Genomic DNA, 22,400 nt, shown 5'->3' on the forward strand with positions numbered 1-22,400 from the left:
CGGGAGGGCCCGGCCCGTCAGACAGTCAGCTCGGTGGGGCTGGGGAAAGCGTCGATACTGGCGATGGCAGCTGCCGAGTGCGGTGTCCGCGGCGGCGGCGCTGATCGCGGCTTCTCTCCCGCTTTTCCTGCCACAGATGTACCAGAAGGAGGCGGAGATCCTGGAAGAGCTGAACCGGCTCACAGGCACCAGCCTCCGGCCCTTGACCGCGGGCCTCTTCTAAGGAAGCTGCGCCGGGGACCCCGTGGCCACCACTTCCCGCCCCGAAGGGCCGGTCCGCCGCTGGGGCCGCCCCGGACGTGGCGCGCCGCGGGAATGGCGGCGGCAGCTCCCTGTCGTTGTCTTCTATCTCTGCTGCTGTTGCTGGCTGTAGCTGCGCTCGGCCTCCCGCCGCCCATCGCCGCCCAGCCGCCGCACGCCGCTCTTCGCGCCGGCCACGCTGCCTCTTCGCTGCCCGCTGCCGCCGCCGCGCCGCGCCTGAGGTGAGGAGCGGTTCCCCCGTGCAGCCAGCAGGGGGCCCGGCGGGGCCGTGCCGGGGCGGCAGCGCCCGAGTGTCCAGCGTGGGCCCGCTCGCTGGTGCCGTCGCTTCTGGCAGACGTGTTTCTGCAGTGGTTGGCATGGCCTGTTGTCTCCTGAAGCGCCCTCCGCCTTCATGCGAACATGCTCGCAGCAGTTAGCCCAAGTAGAGCGCCCGAGTTGTTTCACCGTTCCCACTACGCAGCGTATGATTCCCCGTGCAAACGCGGAGGGCTCACTTCTTGAGCCAGGCGGATCCCACCCTGCTGCAGAAAAGGCTCGTGGCATGGGGCACCTTGATGATGTCCTGTGAGAAGACCCAGTGGCTCCCCCAGCCTCTGTAGCATGCAGTACGCTGCCCTCCCTGGCTGTGTCCCCTTCCGTAGTCCTGAGTACCATAAGCTCCTGAAAAAGGAAGTTTCAGTCTCCGTAGAGCTGTGTGACGTGATTGTGGGGTTTAAAAAAAAACAGGGAAAAAAATACCCCAGAAAGAGTCGACATTTTAAACTGCCCAAAGTAGTTACGTTGGTTTGTTCTCTCCAGATACCTTTTGTATGATGTGAATCCCCCTGAAGGCTTCAACCTCCGCAGAGATGTCTACATTCGCATTGCTTCCCTTCTAAAGACCTTGCTGAAAAGTGAAAACTGGGTGTTAGTTCTGCCTCCCTGGGGACGTCTTTATCATTGGCAGAGCCCTGACATCCTTCAAGTCCGGATCCCTTGGTCTGAGTTTTTTGATCTGCCAAGCCTCAACAGGAACATCCCTGTCATTGAATATGAGCAGTTCCTTGCAGGTAGAGTATGCCAGTGTGAAATCTACCAGTTGACTGAATAGTTGAGGCAGTTTCTTGCCAGGTTTATGCTTGTATGTGCTTTTAGTTTGAAATGTGGAATAAAAAAAACTGAAGGTGGAGAGAGGAGGAATGGGAAAGAGTTATGCAGAATAACAGACCGGTAGGATGGAGTAACCCAGTTATTTGACAGCTCTTTTGATGTCCCTTGACTTCCTAGGGACCCTTAGAGACAATGAATGCCTCTGGTTAAAGTCACAGATACTTCAGCATCATTTTGGCCACAGTAACAACTCTATGAGGAGAGGCAGCCTGTCAAAATACAGACAAGGCACCTTTTTCCAGAGGTGGCTGGACAGTAAAAGCTGTACAGGGGTTCTTGAACTCAGTTATTCATTGTCAGTGCTGCAAATACTCTAAATACCCCTGCTTTTTGTGTACAAAATGGTGTATAGGAGAAAGGCTTTCCCTAGGAATATGGAAACTGTGAAGTTGGCTCCTTTAGGAATTAATATAATTTTGCGCTAATCACCAAACACCAAAATCTGCAGCAGTGTTACAGGTTCTTCAGCAAAGGAAATACAGGCCACCAAATGCCACACTCTGCAAAGAGCTCTGAAGAGACCATTGTCCCCTGTCTTTCAGGAAAAAGCATTCAGAAACCCAAAAATTCAAGGCAAGAAGGGCTTGTATTTGCCATTTTCTTAGAGACTTTCTTCACATAGCAGCTGCCTACAGCACTGAAAATCCCTGTGCTTCATGGAGTTTGTCACACAGTTTTAAGTCTACGTTTACACAGGGATTCAATTCTGTATGGCACACTAAACCACACATAACTGGGTGGGAGTAGCAGGTTGTAACATGCCCTGAGCTTTTTAGTTTTTCTGTCTCACCCAGGGTATCTTTTTTTTTTAATAAGGAAAACTCAGAGGAGAGTGAGTAGTGTAATATTAGCATTTCTAGCAGGTGTTTAAGTGCAATTAATGAGAGTTCATACCTTTATCGGGTGTTTTTTCATGCTCACAAATGCTTTACTTTGCCTTTTGTTTAGAGTCAGGTGGGCCCTTTATTGAGCAGATTTATGTCCTACAAAGCTATGCAGAAGGATGGAAAGAAGGAGCGTGGGAAGAAAAAATAGACGAAAGGCCATGCATTGAGCAGCTTATGTACTCCAAAGACAAACAGGACTACTACAGGTAACATCGAGCTGTCATTGCAGTATTTTTTTTTTGTTTAATTGTATTCAGTGTATTCTGCTCTAACAGAATAGACCTGTGGCTGTTGCTACTTTGTGAATCTCTGGACACTTGAGGTTCACTTTGTTTTTAGAACCCCGCCAATAATAAATTGTTGCATCAGTACTAAAACATCTGATTTTAGAAAGTTGTTGTTTTAAAGAGTATAAAGGAGCTGGCTAGTTTATTTATGATACATATGATCTTTTTAAGGGCACTCTATTTCTTCTATTATATATATATGATGTTAATTTAAAATATAAGTGTGTGAACCAATACTTTGTATTCCCTTTCAGGGGATGGTTCTGGGGTTATGACGAAACAAGGGGCCTAAATCTTTCTTGTCTGTCTGTCCAAGGATCTGCCTCTATTGTGGCTCCCATCCTTTTGAAGAACACTTCAGCACAGTGAGTTGCTTTGTGTCACTACTCATTGTTGTACTGCTGTGATGGTTTGGGAGTTACCTGCCCCACACACAATGAAATCACCCAGACTAGGCTGGAAGGAATGAAGCTATTTACAAGCATATATCTACACAAATATTTACAGTTATATACAAGTTACAAGTAATACAGAACACAGTATCCCTCCCAAAACAGTCAGATAGCCAGGAGGCTCCCAACCCAAACTTCCTCCCCCCTCCCTCTTTCCCTTCCTTCAGAAATAACCAGACCAATCCCTGTATATCTCATGTGATAAATCTGGAGAGATATGAGGGGAGATGTCAAAAAGACAACAAGGAGATTAGAGGAAAAGGGGTAGGTCAGATTAAAGAGTTAAGGCAGATGAAACCACGCATATCAGACTGCCAGAGAGAGGGAACAGAACTGAGAGCTGAGAAGTGTGTGAGAAGTGTCTTAGCTATATTTTGACTAGCTGCATTTCTCAGCAGAAGAGCAAGTGATACAGGGTACAGTTGTTTGGGTTTTTTTCTTCTCACAGCTAAGGATTTAATTTCTCTCAGTAAAATATTCCAATTAGCCTCAACCCAGCACAATCCACTCCTCTGTATCACTCAATGTTTTGCTGAGAACTATCTAATCTAAAACAGTATTTACAATAACGAATAGTACAAGTTCAGTTCCGGCTTCATTCTGGCTATCTCATAAGTAGGTGATTCAAAAGCTTAGAAACCAAGAAAAAGTTTATCTCCTCACAGGTGAGACGAGAACAAGGACTCCCAGGTGACATTGGGTTTGTGCTTATGTACTGTAGATTCTTTCATTTGACACCATGGAATACCTAGAACAGAAACTCCTGACAGCTTGCATTATACACTCTGAGTTTAAGCTCTCTCAGCTGAAGTTAAATTTCTCTGTGGGATACACTGGAATTTTCCATTCTCCTGCATTACCCAGTATTTATGACCAGGATCTTCAGCAGAGACCATCCCTGGTACAGGTTTCCCTCTGCGTGAAGGAGAAAATGCCCAGTTTTCCCTAATAGATACTTTTCAGGTACAACAGTAACTTTATCACCATCTACTGTTTGCACCAAGTCTGTGCAAGTCGTGCTCTGTTTCCTGAATCCCTACTATTTACCAACCAGGTTGCTTGTGCTAAATGCTTGTCCCAGTTTACAAAGTTTCACACAAATATTTACAGTTACATACAAGTTACAAGTAATACAGAAACACAATATCCCTCCCAAAACAATCAGACTGCCAGGAGGCTCCCAACCTAAACTCCTCTCCCCTTTCCCGCCCTTCAGAAATAACCAGACCTATCCCCACATATCTCACGTGTTAAATCTGGAGAGATCTGAGGGGAGATGTCAAAAAGACAACAAGGAGGTTGGAGGAAAAAGGGGTAGGTTGGATTAAAGAGCTAAGGCAGATGCAGCCACACAGACCAGACTGACAGAGAGAGGGAACAGAACTGAGAGCTGAGAAGTGTGTGAGAAATAATCTATATTTTGACTAGCTGCATTTCTCAGCAGAAGAGCTGAGCTGTTGGGTTTTTTCTTTCTTCTCACAGCTAAGGATTTAATTTCTCTCAGTAAACTACTCCAGTCAGCCAGCACCGTCCCTGGAGGTGTTCAAGAAAAGACTGGATGAGGCACTTAGTGCCATGGTCTAGTTGACTGGATAGGGCTGGGGGATAGGTTGGACTGGATGAGCTTCGAGGTCTTTTCCAAGCTGGTTGATTCTATGATAACTGCATGTTCACAAACCCATTGCTAGGTGGGAAGAGCAGGGAGAACGTATAGGCTATGTCCCACTGTTGTGATACTTCTTCACTGAGTTGTCACTCATTAAAACCATTGCAAAAGGAATGTACACTGTAAGAAACACCTAGCTTTAAGTTAGCTAAAAATCTAAGAGGAGGTAGCCTTGAGCTCATTTATATTCTCTTGGGTAGCTAAATGTTCTTGTCACCTTGTGTTTAGCTTTCCATCATTTACCTTTTAATGTCAAGAGGAAAGAACAGAGTGGAATCAGTGTTTCCCAAGCCCATGTTTTGGAACACAAAGTGCAGTGGCTGGTCTCCTGTGACATCCATCCTCAATAGCATGAGCTGGGTTTAGAGAAGCGAAGCAGCATGTTTTGTGTTTCTGCTCTGAGATTGCACCAGGACAATCAGAGGAAAGGAAAGCTCTTACATATGTGAGAGATGGAGCACGCTTAGATTATCCCAGTATCCCTGTAAAAGCAACACAGAGGCTGCTGGGATACAGAGCAGAACAGGGTGAGGAGATAGTCGCAGTCTGTGAATACTTCAGGGAAGAAATATGTAGGAGAAACACAAACCCTGTAAGCTGAAGTGTGGTTTTGCCATGGGAGCAAAAATATTCAAAAACTTCAATATTTAACTAGAAATGAGATTAAGCTTCCCCTAAGGAGAGCAGAGGGAATCTATAGTACTTCCCACTGGGAGCAGAGGAAGCAAAGTTCTGTTTTGTGACATGGATGTTATTCTATTTATAGGAGTTACGCCATGATCTTTGCTAGTGACAACAAAAAAATAGATTGAAGAAGTTATAGAGGTTTGCATGTTTAGCCCTACAGTTCAGTCTTTCATAGCAAGTGCTCGTGGTCTGGTGATGAGGAAGGACAAGAGCAATATTAGGGGAGCTGCCCAAGATTTCCTTACATGCAGACAAGGTGCCTTCCCCAATAGATCACATTAGACATGAGTAGGAAGTAATACCAACGTAACAGAGATGTAAGGGCAGCTACAGTGGTTCATGTTAAAATCAGTGATTCACATTAAAGTCAGTCTCGTTTAGTGTGTGAAATCCAAGAGCAGCCAAAATCAGATGCTTGGGGAAAAGGTAGCTGTGCATTATACTTTCCCTAAGTCCTGTCATGTCCTTTAGATCTGTGGTTGTAGTGACCTCCTGAGCCAAGTGGTTTTTGTATCTTACATCCTTCAGTGAGTCCATGGATCTATGCAAGCTTCCCTTTGAACCCCATGCACAGTGTTAGCATCCACAAAATTTTGGGACAAGAGCTAAAGGTTTTGCACTCTGCATCATCTGAAAATCCACCTTGTTTTGTAACTCCTACCTGCAACTTTAATTTGATGTCCCCTAATCCATGTAATGAAAAAGACAGCAAGCAGACAGCTCTCCTATTTTCACTTCCATGCCATGCATTATTTTATCTCTTTGTCCTCTTGATTATCTCATCTGCAGCATGAAGCCCTGGCTTCATCAGCTGTTCTTTGTTTGAAAGCTGTTCTGTGTCTTTGAGCCTTTACACTTCAGCTGGATCCTGCACATTGAGTGTGGGTAAAGCCACTACATGGCAGTTTAATAACATGCTTTGTTTAGCGTTCTCATCTTTTCCTGCTAATTACTAATAAGCTCCCTTTTTTGACCCCTGATAAGTGTTATCTTGAATTTTTCATCAAGCTATCCTCTTCCTTGAACATCAGAGGTTAGCACAGAGCCCTTTAGTTATCAGGTGATGCCAGTATTCTTTTTCACTAGATGCACTCCTATGTTAGATTTCACACGTTGCTTTATTGGCCAATCATAGAATCACAGAATGGTTTGGGTTGGAAAGGACCTTGCAAATCACCCAGTTCCAATACCCTGCTGTGGACAGAGACACATTCCACTATCCTGGGTTACTCCAAGCCCAGTCCAACCTGGCCCAGTCCAACCTGGCCTTGAACACTTTCATGCACTGGGTATCTACAGTGTCTCAGGGCAACCTGTTCCAGTGCCTCACCACTATGACAGGAAAGAATTTAATTCGATATCTAATCTATCTTCTTTCAGTTTAAAACCTTTGCCCTCATATTATCTCTACACACCTTGATAAAGAGTCCTTCCCCCATCCTTCCTGTAGGCCCCCTTTAAGTACTGGGAGGCTGCAATAAGGTCTCGACAGTCTTCTCCAAGCTGAACAACCCCAACTCTCTCAGCCTGTCCTCATAGGCAAGGTGCTTCAGCCATCTGATGACCTTCATGGCCCTTGTCTGGACCCACTCCAGCAGGTCCATGTCCTTCCCGTTGAGGGTCCTGTGTTGAGGACTCCAGTGCTGGACACAGGACTGCAGGTGGGGGTCTCACCAGCAGAGGGGCAGAATCCTCTCCCTCGAACTGCTGGACATGTTGCTTTTGTTGCAGCCCAGCTCTCTGGGCTGTAAGCACACACTGCCAGGTCATGTTCATCGTTTTACCCGTTTGCTTCCGTAGTTCTTCACAGCTGGCCTCTGTGTTTGCTGCTCTGAGTTATTTAAAATGATCAGCCAGCTGTGCCACCCCATAGTTTGCTGTTTTGTAAGTAGTTTGGGAATATAGTGAAAAGCAGATCCCTTCTGCTTGTGGCCTCCCCCTACAATGACAACTGGATGTTAATCCCTGTTTAACCCATACAGGGACATCCCCAGGCCACCTGGAGACAGTTGAAATCTCCAGTGGCTGTGGTGACCTGTGCACCATGGCCTCTCTGATCTCCCATACTGCCCTTCTGGCCCAACAGTCCGTTGTATGGTCCCAGTACTGTGTTACTACTCTTCAAATGTAGTCACTTACAAGAGTCTTCTTGATAGATACATACCCATGTGATTCACCTCCATCCTTCCTGTTAAGTGCCTCAACTCCAGCAGAGTCTACTCTGTTTTCCAGATTATTTTTAGCTTTATGAGCAAGTGTCCAGCTGATTATCAGCAATGATAACCTAAAGTTGATTGGTTATTTGCTTCCTCTCATTTTAGTAGGAAGTCCAGATGAGGACTTTGTCCCCTTTCAGCAGAAGCATTTCTCTGTGTAATCTCATATTCAGCGTGCTCTGAGCACAAACTAAGCCTGCACCCCTTGTGCTCTTGGATACTCAAAACCCAAAAAATCATTTCTGCTTCTTACAGCTTGGATAGTGCAGTTACGTTTCCAGTGCACAATCCCAAACTGTATTTCTGGAAAGCACAGGCTGTTTTTATGTTAGTAAAACATTTTCATTTTAAAATTTTTACTCAGTTGCTAACACATGTTTGTACTGTCTAAGTGTCCCTTGAGCTGTTGTTTCACTCCACGCCTTTTCTTGTTTTGCTTTTGTGAGCATGACTTGTTCTTCCTCCAAGAGGCTCTTGTGTACTCCAAGACAGCATAATCTCACAGGTTGCTTCTCCCCTTTGCTCAGTCTCCCTGTTAGCAATCTTATTTCTCCAGCAGCAACTACTGTGAGGACTACATAAGGGATTGTTAATGCTTGTTATGTTTAACTATCAGGATTAAGAGTACCACTATTAATGAAGAGAGCAGGACCACATCGTGGCCTAGCTCCCTCCTCTTCCCAACAGGCTCTGGGTGACAGCTAAGGTGTATACAAACCAGATTAGCAGCCTATCCCTCTTCCCCGAGCTTCCTTTGCAAACAGATCACAGTCTGTGCTTTATCCTGGCAACTGTTTAAAGAAACATCGTAATGTAAATTCTATTCCTAAGGGAACTGCACTCAGTTTTACAATTTTCAATAGGTCAGTGATGTTAGACAGAGCTGAAAACCTTCTTCATGACCACTACGGAGGGAAAGATTATTGGAATGTGAGTATTTTCCAGTTAGCTTCTCTAGACTTTCTGCTTGGTTCTGATAAAAATTCAGTAACTGAAATATGTGTCACATTTGCCTCAGGTTTCTTTCCTGACAATAACTTGTGTCTTATGTTTCAGCAGTGTATGCTAAAGATGGGCTTCGGGCTGCTGTGAATTAATACAATGCAGGAATTTGTCCTGGTGTCCCCAAAGACTCAGTGCTGCAAGACATAGTGTTTAGGAGGACCTCCTCTATGCATCACATCTGCAATGAGAAGGGAACTGCCTTTGTGCAGTTTCTTGCCTTAGCCTCAAAATCAGTCTTTTCAGAAGTACTCCTGAAAGTGCCCAATATTGCCTTACCCATCTCCCCGCTGGCTTCAGTGGCAAAATTCCCATGGCTTTCAACACCAAACGCTTTGGGAGACCCCACCCATGGGGTGAAATAATTCCTAGGGGAAAAGTTTAGAGACAGGGAATAGAGTGTGATATGGAGTGCTTGATAAAAATTTGGAGATAATGTGACTCAATGAGACAAGTTACACAGACCTCAATCTTGGAAAGCATTTGGCTATTCACTTGGTATATGGCATATTTCTCAGAAATAGACCAAAAAGTAGTTTGCTAACTGAATTTTTCATTGAGAATGGCTTTCCAAACAGAGAAATGCAACCCATTTATCATTTCTGAATTTGACTTGTCCTGTAAAAGCAGATCCATATGGATCCATAACACACATTTCTTAATAGTGGCACTTCAAATATTGTCTCAGCAATTTAAACTTGTCTCAATTTTTTTTCATCTTTCCAGAAAATATTCTTCCTTTTATCTTAGCTTTAATTACCTGCTTGATTTTTTGAGGTGGTGAGTTTTTTTTCTTAACTCTCTGGATAACATCCCAAATTCTTCATGAGTCTTGATAACAAATGCCCTCTTGTCTCAAGTTTTAAAACTACAACAATCCAGCTTCCCTTTGCAACCAGCCTGTATCTTCCATGTGCAAAGAGATGTGAATTCCATACTGAGCTGTATTACTGTCATTTTTATCTAGACTTCTCTATCACTGCAAGCCAAAAGGTAGAGCTTTGGGATTCTTAATGCTGGAATGACTGCAGAGCAGGAAGGACCCCCCTGAAATGGTTTGGGAGCAACCATTGCACCCCTTGAAGGGCATCAGTGTAGCATGGAGACCATGAGTGCTCTACCATCTGTAGTGGAGCAGGAACTCTTCTCAAAGGACAAATCTAGTAAAAACAGCAGTTTTTCATTTGGTTGCATCACCTGAGGAGAACAATCTCAAAGACTGAGAGGATCTGTACCCTTAACTCAGCTGATGTACACAACACTGGGTTTGTTTGTTTGTTTGCTCAAACTTAGACTCACAGAAAAATTTAGGTGGGGAGGTGTCTTGGAAGTCCTGCCTCAACATTTGCCCTCCAGAGCTTGTACTGGTGGTTTGAGGCTGTGCCAAGCTGAAGGTGGAGATCCACCACCTCTCTAGGACCTGTCCCAGGACTGTGCCACGTTTTTTTGGCAGATTTTGCCAGATACCCAAACAGAAGTTGGTTTGCTCTAGCTTGGGCTCAGGGCCTTTTGTCCTTTTCCGTGCACCTCTAAGAAGCATCTCTCCCTTCCGTTTGTTTCTTTGCATACAAAAAGGGGGGAAAAGCAAAACTTGGAGGTAGTTTGAAAGGATGTCAGTATCATGTGCGGATTTGAAACATGCACTTTAAGCAAATAACCAGGTACAGAGAGCATCCAGTTTAGAAAGTCTATTAGTGGAGGTTCATGTATTCATCTGCTTTCTTTGACGTATGCTGTGCAAAATAAATTCATCCAGAAGAGCTGCTGTCAGTGCTTTGTGCTCAGAAAGAATTTGGCATAGCATAATGCCTGAGTGCTAAACATGATGTGGCAGTCAGAATCCATCAGGAAGAAGTTTAAGGGTGCCTGACACAGCATAGCGATCTTTATTGTCCTTCACCAGTGCTGCACTGCCATAGGTTGTGTACACATCTGCTGCCTCCAGGCATACTATGTTCACCACATCTTGGGTGAGGTACCCAATGACTTGGCTCAGAAGGATGGAAAGGATCTTTGCGACCTGCAATGTGAGTGCCCTGCAGCAGATAGAATGTACATCCTCCCTTGATAGAAATGTTTTGCTGGAGGATTTGGGATGATCTTAGAAAGCCAGTGCTGATCTCCTTGAAGATGCCAAAAGAGCAGACTTAGTACTTCACTGACTACTTAGAGGGGCATGGATCTCCAAGTACCAGCATTATGGATCCTAGAAAAAACAATTGTTCTGTGTCTTCTTGAACCATGTGAAGGAGGAATCAGTTCAGCCCAAGTGAGTTTGGCATATGAAGAGATAGCTGCTTAGGGAAAAGGTGAAAAAAGGCTTTTGGATTCTGATTCTTGCTGCTCTGATAGAGCAAGGCAAAGAGACTATCAGTGTGGGTGTCCTGGAGTACCAGTAATGATCTGCCTGGCGCCTCCACTGTAAAGCAAACTGCTTCCACTGTGAGCTGCACTGTGCTGAGGGAAGAGAGACTGTTGGAAATCAGACAGAAATGTTTCTGTTGCCCCTTCTTAGGAGCTTGACACATGACAGACTACAGGCATGTATAGAATTAGACCAGACTTCCAAGTGTCTTTTGTAAGGGCCATGAGATTCCCTGTTATGTGTGCCCATTAATAAGAAGGCTCTGTGTGGCTGTGAGCAGTGGCATATGCATCACATCTTTTCAAAAGGTTATTATCTACAGGTGAAAGGATTGACTCCTTTTTTAGCACTTTTCCACTGAGTTTGATTGGAGTGGCTGTGGCCAGACGCAGGATTTTTATTGAAGCAGGGTTTATTTTTTTTTTGCAAGCTAAGGTCATTGCCCAGCTTTTGTTTCCAAAGATCAGACATATTGCTAGAGTGTTTTATTTGGTGTATTACATGTTCTGTTGTGTAAGCAGCTATTCTGTGCACCCATGCATTTTAGGGTTGGATGGGTATGCTGGTTAAAAATGTTGGAATGATTAGGGTTAAGCAATTAAAGCTCAGATGAAAGGTTAGAAATTGTTGTTTGTAGCACTATGTTGATGTACCAGTTTCCTGGAAGCTCTGTGTATGTGAATCTGTCTCCATTTAGTCAATTTCAGTTCTCCCTTTTTCTGACTCAGCATCTGCTCTTGTTCCAACAGACCCGTAGGAGCATGGTGTTTGCTAAACACCTCCGTGTAGTAGGAGACGAGTTTAGAAACAAGTATCTGCAATCCACAGATGAGGCAGACAGGACTCATTACAAGGAGGACTGGACACAGATGAAGGTGAAAGTCTAACAGTTTGTTTCTTCTAACAAAAGTACACAAATAATGAAAAAATTACTTCTGGCTGCAGACTGCTTGGAATATTGGAAGTTACATGTGAAACAGCTCTCACTGCTCAGATACATGTGGATGTGCATGTTCCTCTTATCCCAGTGTCACATGAGTTAATGGGGTCTGTTGAGATACGGCAGAGTGGCTCTGGGTGGCACATTTGTGACCCTTGTTTCACTAAAGGAACTTGTATTTCTTCTGGCACTCAGCAGCATTTGTGTGTGCAAAGTTCGGCTGCAAGTGCCAGTTGTGGACTTCATCAAAAAGAAATTCTTCCTTACAAAGGCTTCAAACCCTAGTTTCTCTTGAATGGTGCAGGCCACCCAAGGTCAGAATGTTGCGATAAGTTTTCCCAAAATACTACAACTCCATACCTTAAAATGACTTTCTGCAGCCAGTGTAGTTCAGCACCCTATCTGGAGGCCAGGCATTCAGGCTTTTCCAGTATGAGAGAACAGTGGTGCTCTCCAGATTTAAAGTTTATTACTCTTTCTCTCTTAGGTTAAGACGGGAACAGCTCTAGGTGGTCCATACCTTGGGGTTCATCTCAGAAGGAAAGACTTCATTTGGGGTCACAGAGAAGATGTACCTTCCCTGGAAGGAGCAGTAGCGAAAATCCACAGCCTCTTGGAGATGCATAAACTTGAGAAAGTTTTTGTAGCCACTGATGCTGTCGAGGAGGGTGAGCAAATTGTTGTCCATTTAGGACTAAGAACTTCTGGCCACGACTGCTGCAGTTGCCACTTTGCTTTTAAAAGTGAATGGAAGTTCTTATATCTACATCCTTAAACTGGGAATTGAACTGCACTGGGCAACTGTTTCCTTCCGATTACTTGGTATCAAACAGTTTCTTTAGTGGTTCCCTTAGGTTTGATTGTCTCCACAATGGGAAACTGGGAATTGCATTTGCCTTTTCATCTTCCTCCTCCTCCCTCCACCCTATTTTTTTCTTAGCATTTCACAGGCGGGAAGTGTCCCCTGAATTCTCCCACCCAGCCTTCCCCTTGGCTGTCCCCAATATCAGACTGGGGTGGACCTGACTGTGTGTGACCAAGGCTTAGAAACCCTCAAGGGTGGGGTTCCCTCTCTCCAGGGCTGCACCTACCTCTCAGTACTATGTGGGGATATGTTTCAAAGTGTGACATTAGAATAACCCTGCAGGGAGTGGCAACTGTGATAACTAATGCAAGTTTGCTGACAAGAAAGGCCTCTTGGCACTTTCTTGTAAGAGGCAGCATCTGTTCTACCCCCTGCAGGTTCCCCCACTCCCTTGAGAACTGCATCCCTACACGTCACATCCCTCTCAGTACTCTGATATTTGGCAACGGTTTTGTAAACTTTGTAGGTGGGTTTTGGTTTCACTTGCTTTGTAACTGTTCACCCTTAAACATGCTTCATAGCAGCATCCAGTTGCTCTTTGTAACATAAAAATAAATTTGCATCTTTCCTTTTTTTCAGAGATTGAATTACTCAAGGAACTGCTGCCTGAGATGGTGAGGTTTGAACCCTCTTGGGAGGAGCTAGAACTCTACAAAGATGGGGGGTTGGCTGTGATTGACCAGTGGATCTGCGCACATGCAAGGTAGCAAATTCCACTTTTCTTTGAGGAGCTATAGTCCTACTGTCACAAATCTGCATGTTGTTTTGAACCCAAGCATCACAGTTTCCAAATCATATACGGCATGATACTGTAGTTGAGACATGTGTAATAGTTGATGATTTCATTATCATGTCATTCCAATTAACACTGAAGTGCATTCATCTGAAATCAATTACTTGCCCCCTTCACAGACTCGTTTGGGTTTTTTCCCCCACAGGTATTTTATAGGCACCTCAGTTTCAACATTTTCCTTCAGGATCCACGAGGAAAGGGAGATCCTGGGATTTGATCCAAAAACAACTTACAACCGATTTTGTGGTGAAAAAGAGAAAAACTGTGAGCAGCCAACTCACTGGAAAATTGTATACTAAACTATAGAGAAATCCAAGGACTTCAGTACTGGTGAGCTCAGAAAAAAAAGGAAAAACTGGGGAAACAGCTGTCTTTGACCAAACTACAACTTAGTCCTCCACCCTCTTCTCACTGTTTACCTGACATTTGAGTTTTGAAGCAATATTCATCTTCTTAGCCAGGCATTCAGCAAGAAAAAAGACATCAGCCTGGGATCCAGTGCTCAGCATAGCTAGAATTAGAGGACAATACCAGACACTGCAACTGAGACTTGAAAGGCAAAACTTTGTGTGGCGGCTCCTGAAGACTCTTGGTGGCTTGAGACACATCTGCCAACAGAACTGTGTTCCGTCCAACCCAGGTGCTCATGACAGAAATCATAGCATCGTTAAGGTTGGAAAAGACCTCTAAGATCATCAAGTCCAGCTGTCAACACTACCATGACCACTAAATCATATCCCCAGGTGTCATGTCTACAACATTTTTTAACCCCTCCAGGGACAGTGGCTCCACCCTGTTCCCTGGCAGCCTGTTCCAATGCTTGATACTCTTTCAGTAAAGACATTTTTTTCTAATAGCCAATCTAAACCTCCCCTGGTGCAACCTAAGGCCATTTTCTCTCGTCCCATCACTTGATACTAGGGAGACCAATCTCCATCTTGCTACAACCTCCTTTCAGGTAGCTGTAGAGAGCAATAAGGACTCCCCTCAGTCTTCTCCATGCTAAACAACCAGTCAGCACTGGCTCTCTGTGCTCCTTCAAATCTTTTCCCCCTGTGCCATAATCCACTCAAGTAGTAATACATTGGTCACACCTGGCCTTCCAGATCTTTCAACAGCTTTGTTGCCCTTCTTTGTCTTTCTTCTTGTGAGGACCCTTAAACTAAACACAGTACTCAAGGTGTGGCCTCACTGATACTGAGTATAGGGGAATAATCACTTCTCTGGTCTTGCTGGCCACACTATTTCTGTTACAGGCCAGGATGCTGCTGGCTCATATTCAGCCAGCTCATGTTCAGCTGGCTGTACACCAGCACCCCTGGATCATTTTCTGCCAGGTAGCTTTCCAGCCACTCTTCCCCAAGCCTGTAGTATTGTACAGGGTTGTTGTGACCCGAGTGCCAGGCCTGGCCTTTGGCCTTGTTAAACCTCATACAATTGAGGTCAGCCCATCAATCCAGCCTCTCCAGAGCCCTCCTAACCTCAAGCAGATCAACACTTCTGCTCAGTGTAGTGTCATCTGTGAAAAATTTGCATTTCATGGCCTTTTTTATCATAGGACTAGGCAAAGCTCCCAGTGTTCCCTCTGTTATTATCTGGTGTTCTTTGCCATCATGGGTCGTATATACTGTGAATCTAAGGCAGCATTCTGTTAGGATACATCCTGTGTTGCAAACATCACATGGTTGTGACCATTCCAGTGCTAGGATAATTTCAGGAACTTTGTAACATCTTGGAGACACCGAAGCGCTGTGATGCGACATCACCATAACGTTATGTTTTGACATGTGGATTTTCTTAGCATGCATTCATCACACTTCAATTTGAGTGTGCTCAGTTTCTAGACAGTCAGATGTCACAAATAAAACATTTTCCAGTTTCAAATCTGTATGTGTCAACTTGCCATTCTTTGGGTCTATGAACTTGTTCAAATGTACCCCCTCTCTAGTGTGGTCCAGCCTAAATGGCAGAAAGCCATTCTCTTTAATAAAGTCATAGGTGCTGAGCCCTAGTTGCTCAAAACCAATGCAGACATGTCTGTGGTATTCAGATCTCTTGAATGTCTTGGCACAGCACTACTTACTGCTGGGATCTGATGCATTTAAATGCCCCAGGACTTGTATTTCTGTGTGAGCTGCTTTGAATTACTGATCATCATTTTTCACTGCTTTGTGCATATCTTCTGCTCTGCAATCAATGCATTTCACTGCTTTTCCAAAAGGTCTAAGGTGTCCTGGATCTATAGGGGTGGCCACAGGTAGTCCATTCCATCCCCACTGATTGCATGACTTGAATACACCTGATAATCCTTTCACACCAATCAGCACTGGCTTTCTGTGCTTCTTCAAATCTTTTCCCCCTGCCCGGTAAGCCACGCAAGCAGTAATACATTGGTCACACCTGGCTCTTCCATAAGGAAAACTCCAAGTCCCCAAGATCCTGAGGCTTCCTCTTCACACAAACAAAAACCATGTCTCAACCATGGTGCTGCATGCACCACACTGCAAGGGTTGACTCCTTGAGGGCCTGTGGATCCTTCAGTTTTTAATAGTAGTCACACTACTGTGTCTTTTACTAAGTGTCCTCTTCTTCACTGTCATCTGAATGTCCCCAGATGTCTCCATCACAGTCACCAGAGTAAGCAATCAGTTTATCTACCTGAAGAATACTGGGGGGAGGGTGAAGGGGTGGTTCACTCCTGCTAGCACAACTTCAATTCCTTTTTCCAGTAACTTTGCCTGAGCCTGTTCTGATTCATTTTCAGGTACTTGGTTGCTAGAGACTGTGCAAGATTGTCCTTTCACAGCCAGCCTGTATAATTGCACAGATGCCAAACAGGCAGATAAGATGGCACATATGAGGCTCTTATTCTTTGTGTTCTTAAAATTTCCCTGATGTTCCTCCATTCTCTGCACAACTGCACTAGGATATTGCCACTTCCCCATTCTCCTGAACCTGTTCGCACCTGGGGGAAAAGGAGGAGTTACTGTTATGGAGGCAAGGGCATGCCCAAGTGACATCTTGTGACAACACCAAAGCCAACTGTCACAGAATAAAACCACCAACCACTAGAGATGAAACAAAAAACCAAGTGTCCATATAGTTCTTAAATGAGTTCAGGTGCCACCAAAGTTAGCCCACACTTAGCTACAGAACAAGAGCAAAACCAAATGTGTACAGCAGTACTACGAGGGAGACCTGAAAGCTGTTACAGTCTAGGGCAGAGAAGAAGGTGGAGGATCCATAGTATACTTTCATTCAGCAGTTAGAGTGAGGGCACTCAATTCCAAGGAATGTTCACAGTGGATGTCCTTACCACAGGGAGAACCTTGTCACAGACCTGCTACTCCAGGGAGGAATCCCAAGTGGGCCCCAGCAGAACTCCATTTCATACTCCAGCTGGATCAAGGCTTATGGTCATACATGGTAACTCAATAGAAACTTTTCTGGACCGAGGCTCCTTAACAGCTGAGGGGGTCTTGCTTGTTACTGGGGTTCACTTACCCCGAAGTTCTTAGTGTTGTCAGGGCAAGTGTTTATGCCACATGGACTTTCTTTGGAGTTCCAAGGAAGAAGAGGAGTTTGAACTTTCATAAATTTAACACAGCTGTGGTCTGTACTGCATTTCCGTATTTTTGGTTCAGTATTTCTTTTTCTGATAGCAAAAGAATGCACCTTGGTTTGTCACCCTCGCTAGGTGAGCTGCAGATTATGCATAAACTCTGCCCTTCCTTGGCAAAATTTCCTTTTTCAAATGGTAATTCATGAACATTCAAATTGTCTGATGCAATCAGAGTTTGGTAAGAGGAGGTGGTATTTCTACCTGACCACCACTACTTCTAATAGCAGTTAGTGGGTCTAACTGCTATTAGACCCACTAATAGCAGTTATTAGTGATGAGAGAGGCGCAGAGATGGGGTTTGTATGGTTTTAGAGTGGTAAAAGAAAGGGTTTGTTTTTTCTTATGCTATACCTTCACAAAATAAACATTTTTTTCCCCTTCACTGTCCTCCCAAAGACCTGCTCAGTTGAACTGATGCCAAAGTTAGCACACTTTTGGGATCGTCCAGTTAGTCAGTGACAGTGGTGCTTTGCTAGGGAGCATGCCAAGAGACCTTTCAAGTTTCCACAGGCGTTAAATAGGTCATCCCGGTATGAATCTCCTGCATTTCTGCTCCCTTTGTCTAAGGGAGCAAACTGAGGACAATCGCAGACAGCAAAGCTCAAGATAAAGTCAGGAACCTTGCAGGTGAGGTTGGTTGTGCTCTAACAGAGGTCCTGGGGAAGAGCTCCATGCTGTGCCACCAGCCAAAGGGAAAGTGCAGCTCCTATTTGAGAAGGGTTCTGTGTGAGTACCAGTTCTAGCTGTTGCAGTCTCCCACTAGGTAGAATTGGCTGCTGGGAAGTATTCTGCTCCACTCTGTGCTTCAGATGAGGCTTTTGCCCTGGAGGTTTGCCTGGCTCTGTTAAGGCAGGAGAAACCTTTTTCCAAAGTGCATGAGGAGACAAAAATCTAAAAAGTAAAATGTAATTTTTCCTTCAAGTCAGTTTTACCAGATTACCTTGCCGATTGCAGATCTTTCACTTGCTCTTTCTTCTTGACCTTTGCAAAGGTATATACAGCCCTCTGCACTGTGCAGTGGAATGTATTACAGATTACAGTGGAATATATTACAAAAAGCAAAAAAGCTGTGAAGCCTTCTCAGATAGTAGTAGCAGAAGCTCTCCTGTTCTTATCGCTTGTTTATTGTACCTCCATGCAGCAGCTGAACCTCTCTGGTGATAAAGTGAGGAGTCCAGCATTTCAAAGCAGTGCCTTTTCCCACCAAGTCAAATGTTCCTGTTTAGCCTGTGCACCATGTGAAGCTGTGGTGCCATTTTACATGTAATGTATATATCTCATTAAAAAAATAGAAAGCTTTGTAGCATTTTCTGTGATGTGTCCATACTTCTTACCTTCTGACCCTTTCTTCTGGCTTCTCAGCATTGAACTCCAGTGTAGGAGAAACTTGGTCAAGACCTGCATGCCCTGACAAAGAGTTTTTGTCATAATTTCTCCCCTGACGTACTGCATTGGAACGTGCAGACACCATTACTCCTGTTGGTACTGGGAGAGCAAGTGCACTTGGTACATCTCAAGGTCCCCCACTTCAAGAGGGGTGTAGACAAACAGGAGAGAGGCCAGAGGAAACTGTAGGCCATGGCCTGAGGGGAGGAGGACTGTTGTCTTTCACTACGTAAAGAAGAGGCCACGGGGAAGGCAGAGCCAGGCCTTTCTCAGAGGCACAGCAACGGCACAGGAAGGTGTTTGGGCGTAAGGCACAACCTCGCATACCAGGAGGTGAGCAGCCTTGGGACAGGTCCCTGAGTGGAACAGCAGAGCTTTCAGCAGTACTGTCTCAGCCTTGCTGAAAAAGCCAAAAGCAGTAGAGGACAAGTTCACATGCAAATAAATCATAGAGAGTCTACTGGCTCAAGCAGAAAATGTGGATTGAAGATGAGAGCAGGGTGACAGTTCTTGTGGTCAAGGGTTTCCAGCAACATCCCCTCTCTTGTATCCATGTCACCACAACAGAAAGCTGTAAAGGTGACAGCAGGGGATGAAAGAATGGGGGTTCATTCTTGAGACAGGACTATCCTTCATCTCTGCAGTGAAAATACATGTGTTTACAAACAGACGAGAGTGACAGGCGTATATGCGACCACAGTCACTTTCCACTGGCACTCTGCACCGTAACATCTATCACCCTGTAATTCTGTGTTTGCTGGTGTTCAACCAATGTCTGCTGCTTTTGTGGTAGCACAGCAATTAACTGAACAGAGCATCCTTATCCCATTGCACAGGAGAGCTTAGAAGATTTATATCCTTGGCAGTAATGCTGTTACCCTCTATTTTTAGAGTATATGGGCTTGCAGGATTAGTTCCCTGTCTCGTTGCACAGTGGAATAAGATACATTCCTCAAACTTGTTTTATGCTCAAATAAGAAGAGCAAAAGTTTTGTGAGATGCAAAAATATCCAGAGTACTGCAGTGGGTTTTCTCTCCACCTTCAAGGATAAACATCACATGTTTTGTGTCTGCTTCCACATCTTTCCACAGCAGAAGTTTTAAAGATTGGGTTTTAAAGATAGAGCAAAACCCAAAGTGCAGCTGCAATCGTGTCTCTGGCACAGCTAGCACAGGGGCCTGTTCTGTAGGGAGGTTTTGTTTGATATGTCCTCCTTTGGCCACTGAGCTCCCTGACTGCCAGCATAGCTTTTCTGTCACAAGGTGGAGACAGATTTCCACATTTATGAAGGGCCTGAGCAGCTGTAACCTGCAACCAGCACTGGAGTAGGGTTTGTACATAATGGTAATACAAAGCAGCTATAGTTGTCTTTAAATGACAGTACATGTGGTTTACTGTAACCAGATTGTTGTTGGCTGCTGATAAAGTTGGGCAGTGAGGCAGGTTATTTTCTCATCCTTTGAGAAAAGAAAGGATCAGGCAATAATTTCTGGTCGTAGAAGACTTTTGGTCTTAAATAACTCTATGATTCTTTAAAAAGAGCACCACAAAGAATAAATGAAAAAGAGGAGTAACAACGGTAGTAAAGATATATAAACCCAAGTAATACAAAACATGACATGCTCAAGTGATGCCAGTGTGCCAAAAAAACTGCTTTAACTGTGCCAGCCCCCCTTGTATTAGGGGCATGGTGTTGTACAGTATGGAACACTCCAGCCTAGCTCTCCAGGGCGTGGCACCACCTAGCTTCTTCTGAAGAAAATTAACCTTATCCTAGCTAAACCCAGTGCAGCATAAAAAACAATGTTCAGGAACTTACCTTTTTCCTTTGTGTAGTGTTGAACCTGGCAGCTAGCAAAGGTTCCTGCTCGTTTTAGTGAGACTTAAAAGGCAGGGCCTGTTCCTGGAGAGGAGGTTGCCACAAACATGTGTTTATGGATGGGGAAACCAGCAGAGTTCTGAAGCCCATGAGGGCATGTACTGCTTTGAGGATGGCTCCAGCCACGTTCTTGGCTTGAGTTCTCTCTCTGATCCTTTCTTAAGCTCCTATTTCTTCATCCTCCGAGGTCCTCCCCTTTGCCTCAGTGGGTCAGGCTGCAATCTCCCCACAGGCCTCTTGTCCTACAGCCCAAAGAGGCAAGGAGACAAAGCACAACAGCACAAAGTCACCTTATCCGTAGCACACGGAAAGCACAACACAGAAGGGTTGCACCTCCTCAGCGAGGTGTCAGCACTGTTTCTCCCCCACGACTCTCCCCTCCCCAGGGTGGTGGGCCTGGGTGGCAGGATGGAGTCCACACTCCATCTCCGTAGCCCAGGGTGCTGTGTGGGGCAGGGTGACTGCAGTGATCGCTGCCTCTTCTCCTGGAGGGTGGTGCCCGAGGCAGCAGGGGCAGGCTCTTGCTCAGGTCGTGGAGCTCCTAAGCAAAGCACAGTGGGAGGCAGTGGAGTCCCTACACTCCCGCGGGCACGGCCGGGCAGCCCCTGGGGCCTGCACGGCTCAGGCCTCTGTGGCCTAGGCCAGCGGCTGGGCTCAGCAGGATCAGGCAGGGCATGCCTCGGAAATGGCCCCACCTGCCTAGCAATGCCTTCCTGCCTCCAGCCACCACCATCCTGCTTCCACTGTAGAAGGGAACTCCCCTGGGGGGCCTGCTGCTCTCCCCTGAATACTACCACTGCGTGTGGCGCAGCAGGCCCTGAATCAAGCCGACCCCAGCCGGTGACAGTGACACTGGCCGGGCCGAGCCGCGGCCCCGGGCTGCGGGGAAACACGGCCCCAGGGCCGGCTCTCCGCTCCGGCACCTCCCGGCGTGGTGCTGCCGGCCGAGCAGCGCCGGGGGAGGGCACAGGCGATGGCCGGCAGGAGGAGTCGCTCTCTGCTCACCGGCCCCGGCCGCTGCACGGCTGTGGCCGTGACACGGCAGTTCAGAAGCCAGACACAGACCGCTCAGCCCTGCGCACAGCAGTGCACAAGTGTGCTCGAACCCCGTGCCCTTCATCCACAAAGCGGCTGCTTTTCTTCATGAAGCAGAAACAAATACACTAGCAGGCGCAGAGTGAGCGGGTTGTGCCGTGCCACTGCCAGCGCCATTGCTTCCCCCGCCAAGCAGCTCTCACTGTCCAGCGCTATCCCGTCCGTGGCTGTGGGGCAGACCATGGCACACAAGTGGTGTCATTGCCCATCAAGCCAGCATCTCAGAAACTCTTTTCACACTGATGAAGTTTTCTTTTGCATGTGCCTGGTCTTTGTTTTTTCTCCTTTGCTTAAGGAAGGTCACAGAGCCTAAAAGGAGTCCTTCCAGAAAGGGTGCAGCAATCTGACACCTTGCTTTCTCCCAGCCAGGAGCTGAGCTGGTCAAGTCAAGGGGATTATAAGTGATCAGCTTGAAGGCCACCATCCACATCAGTCTCACAAGCTGGCTGTGGAGTTGAACTGACAGAGATCAGTCTCCTTTTTTAGGACACATTTTCTCCATGCAGGGGCAGATGAAGAGTTGGCTCTGTCATCAAAACTCACACCGGTTCATGCATGGAAAGGTGTGCAGGGAGAGAACCATCTCAGTGCCCCATGAGCTCTGCATCTGTTTCTGCAGGTTAGGCTGCACACAGAATAGTCATAAGGTCTCTGTCCTGCCCCAGCCACCACTGCAGCCCCTAATCTGAGACATTACCATGGCTGTCAGTTGAATGGATGCCAGCTCTTCCACTCCTTTACTGGGGTATTTCACCTATGACTCTGCTCACTCTTTCTGGATACTACTGCGGTAAAGGGTTGGACTTGATGATCTGTGAGGTCTCTTCCAACCTTGGTGATACTGTGA

The 22,400-nt window shown here is 45.8% G+C and overlaps 1 protein-coding gene across 2 annotated transcripts; it reads left to right on the plus strand.

The window, feature by feature from the left end:
- On the plus strand, nucleotides 1-17,574 carry POFUT2 (protein O-fucosyltransferase 2). Of its 2 annotated transcripts, XM_064160330.1 has the most exons (10): nucleotides 1-482; nucleotides 1,060-1,310; nucleotides 2,359-2,503; nucleotides 2,839-2,949; nucleotides 8,469-8,535; nucleotides 11,722-11,847; nucleotides 12,400-12,580; nucleotides 13,357-13,480; nucleotides 13,716-13,900; nucleotides 16,892-17,574. In XM_064160330.1, the coding sequence occupies exons 1-9, from the start codon at nucleotides 64-66 to the stop codon at nucleotides 13,867-13,869; spliced, it is 1,578 nt and encodes a 525-aa protein (XP_064016400.1). In that variant the 5' UTR covers nucleotides 1-63; the 3' UTR covers nucleotides 13,870-13,900; nucleotides 16,892-17,574. The 2 variants fall into 2 exon arrangements, with proteins under 2 accessions (XP_064016400.1, XP_064016391.1); XM_064160321.1 differs by lacking the exon at nucleotides 16,892-17,574 and having other exon boundaries at nucleotides 13,716-15,454.
- Nucleotides 17,575-22,400: the final 4,826 nt, after the last annotated feature.

Source organism: Pogoniulus pusillus, chromosome 2 (genome assembly GCF_015220805.1).
Source record: "Pogoniulus pusillus isolate bPogPus1 chromosome 2, bPogPus1.pri, whole genome shotgun sequence".
Lineage (NCBI taxonomy): Eukaryota > Metazoa > Chordata > Aves > Piciformes > Lybiidae > Pogoniulus > Pogoniulus pusillus.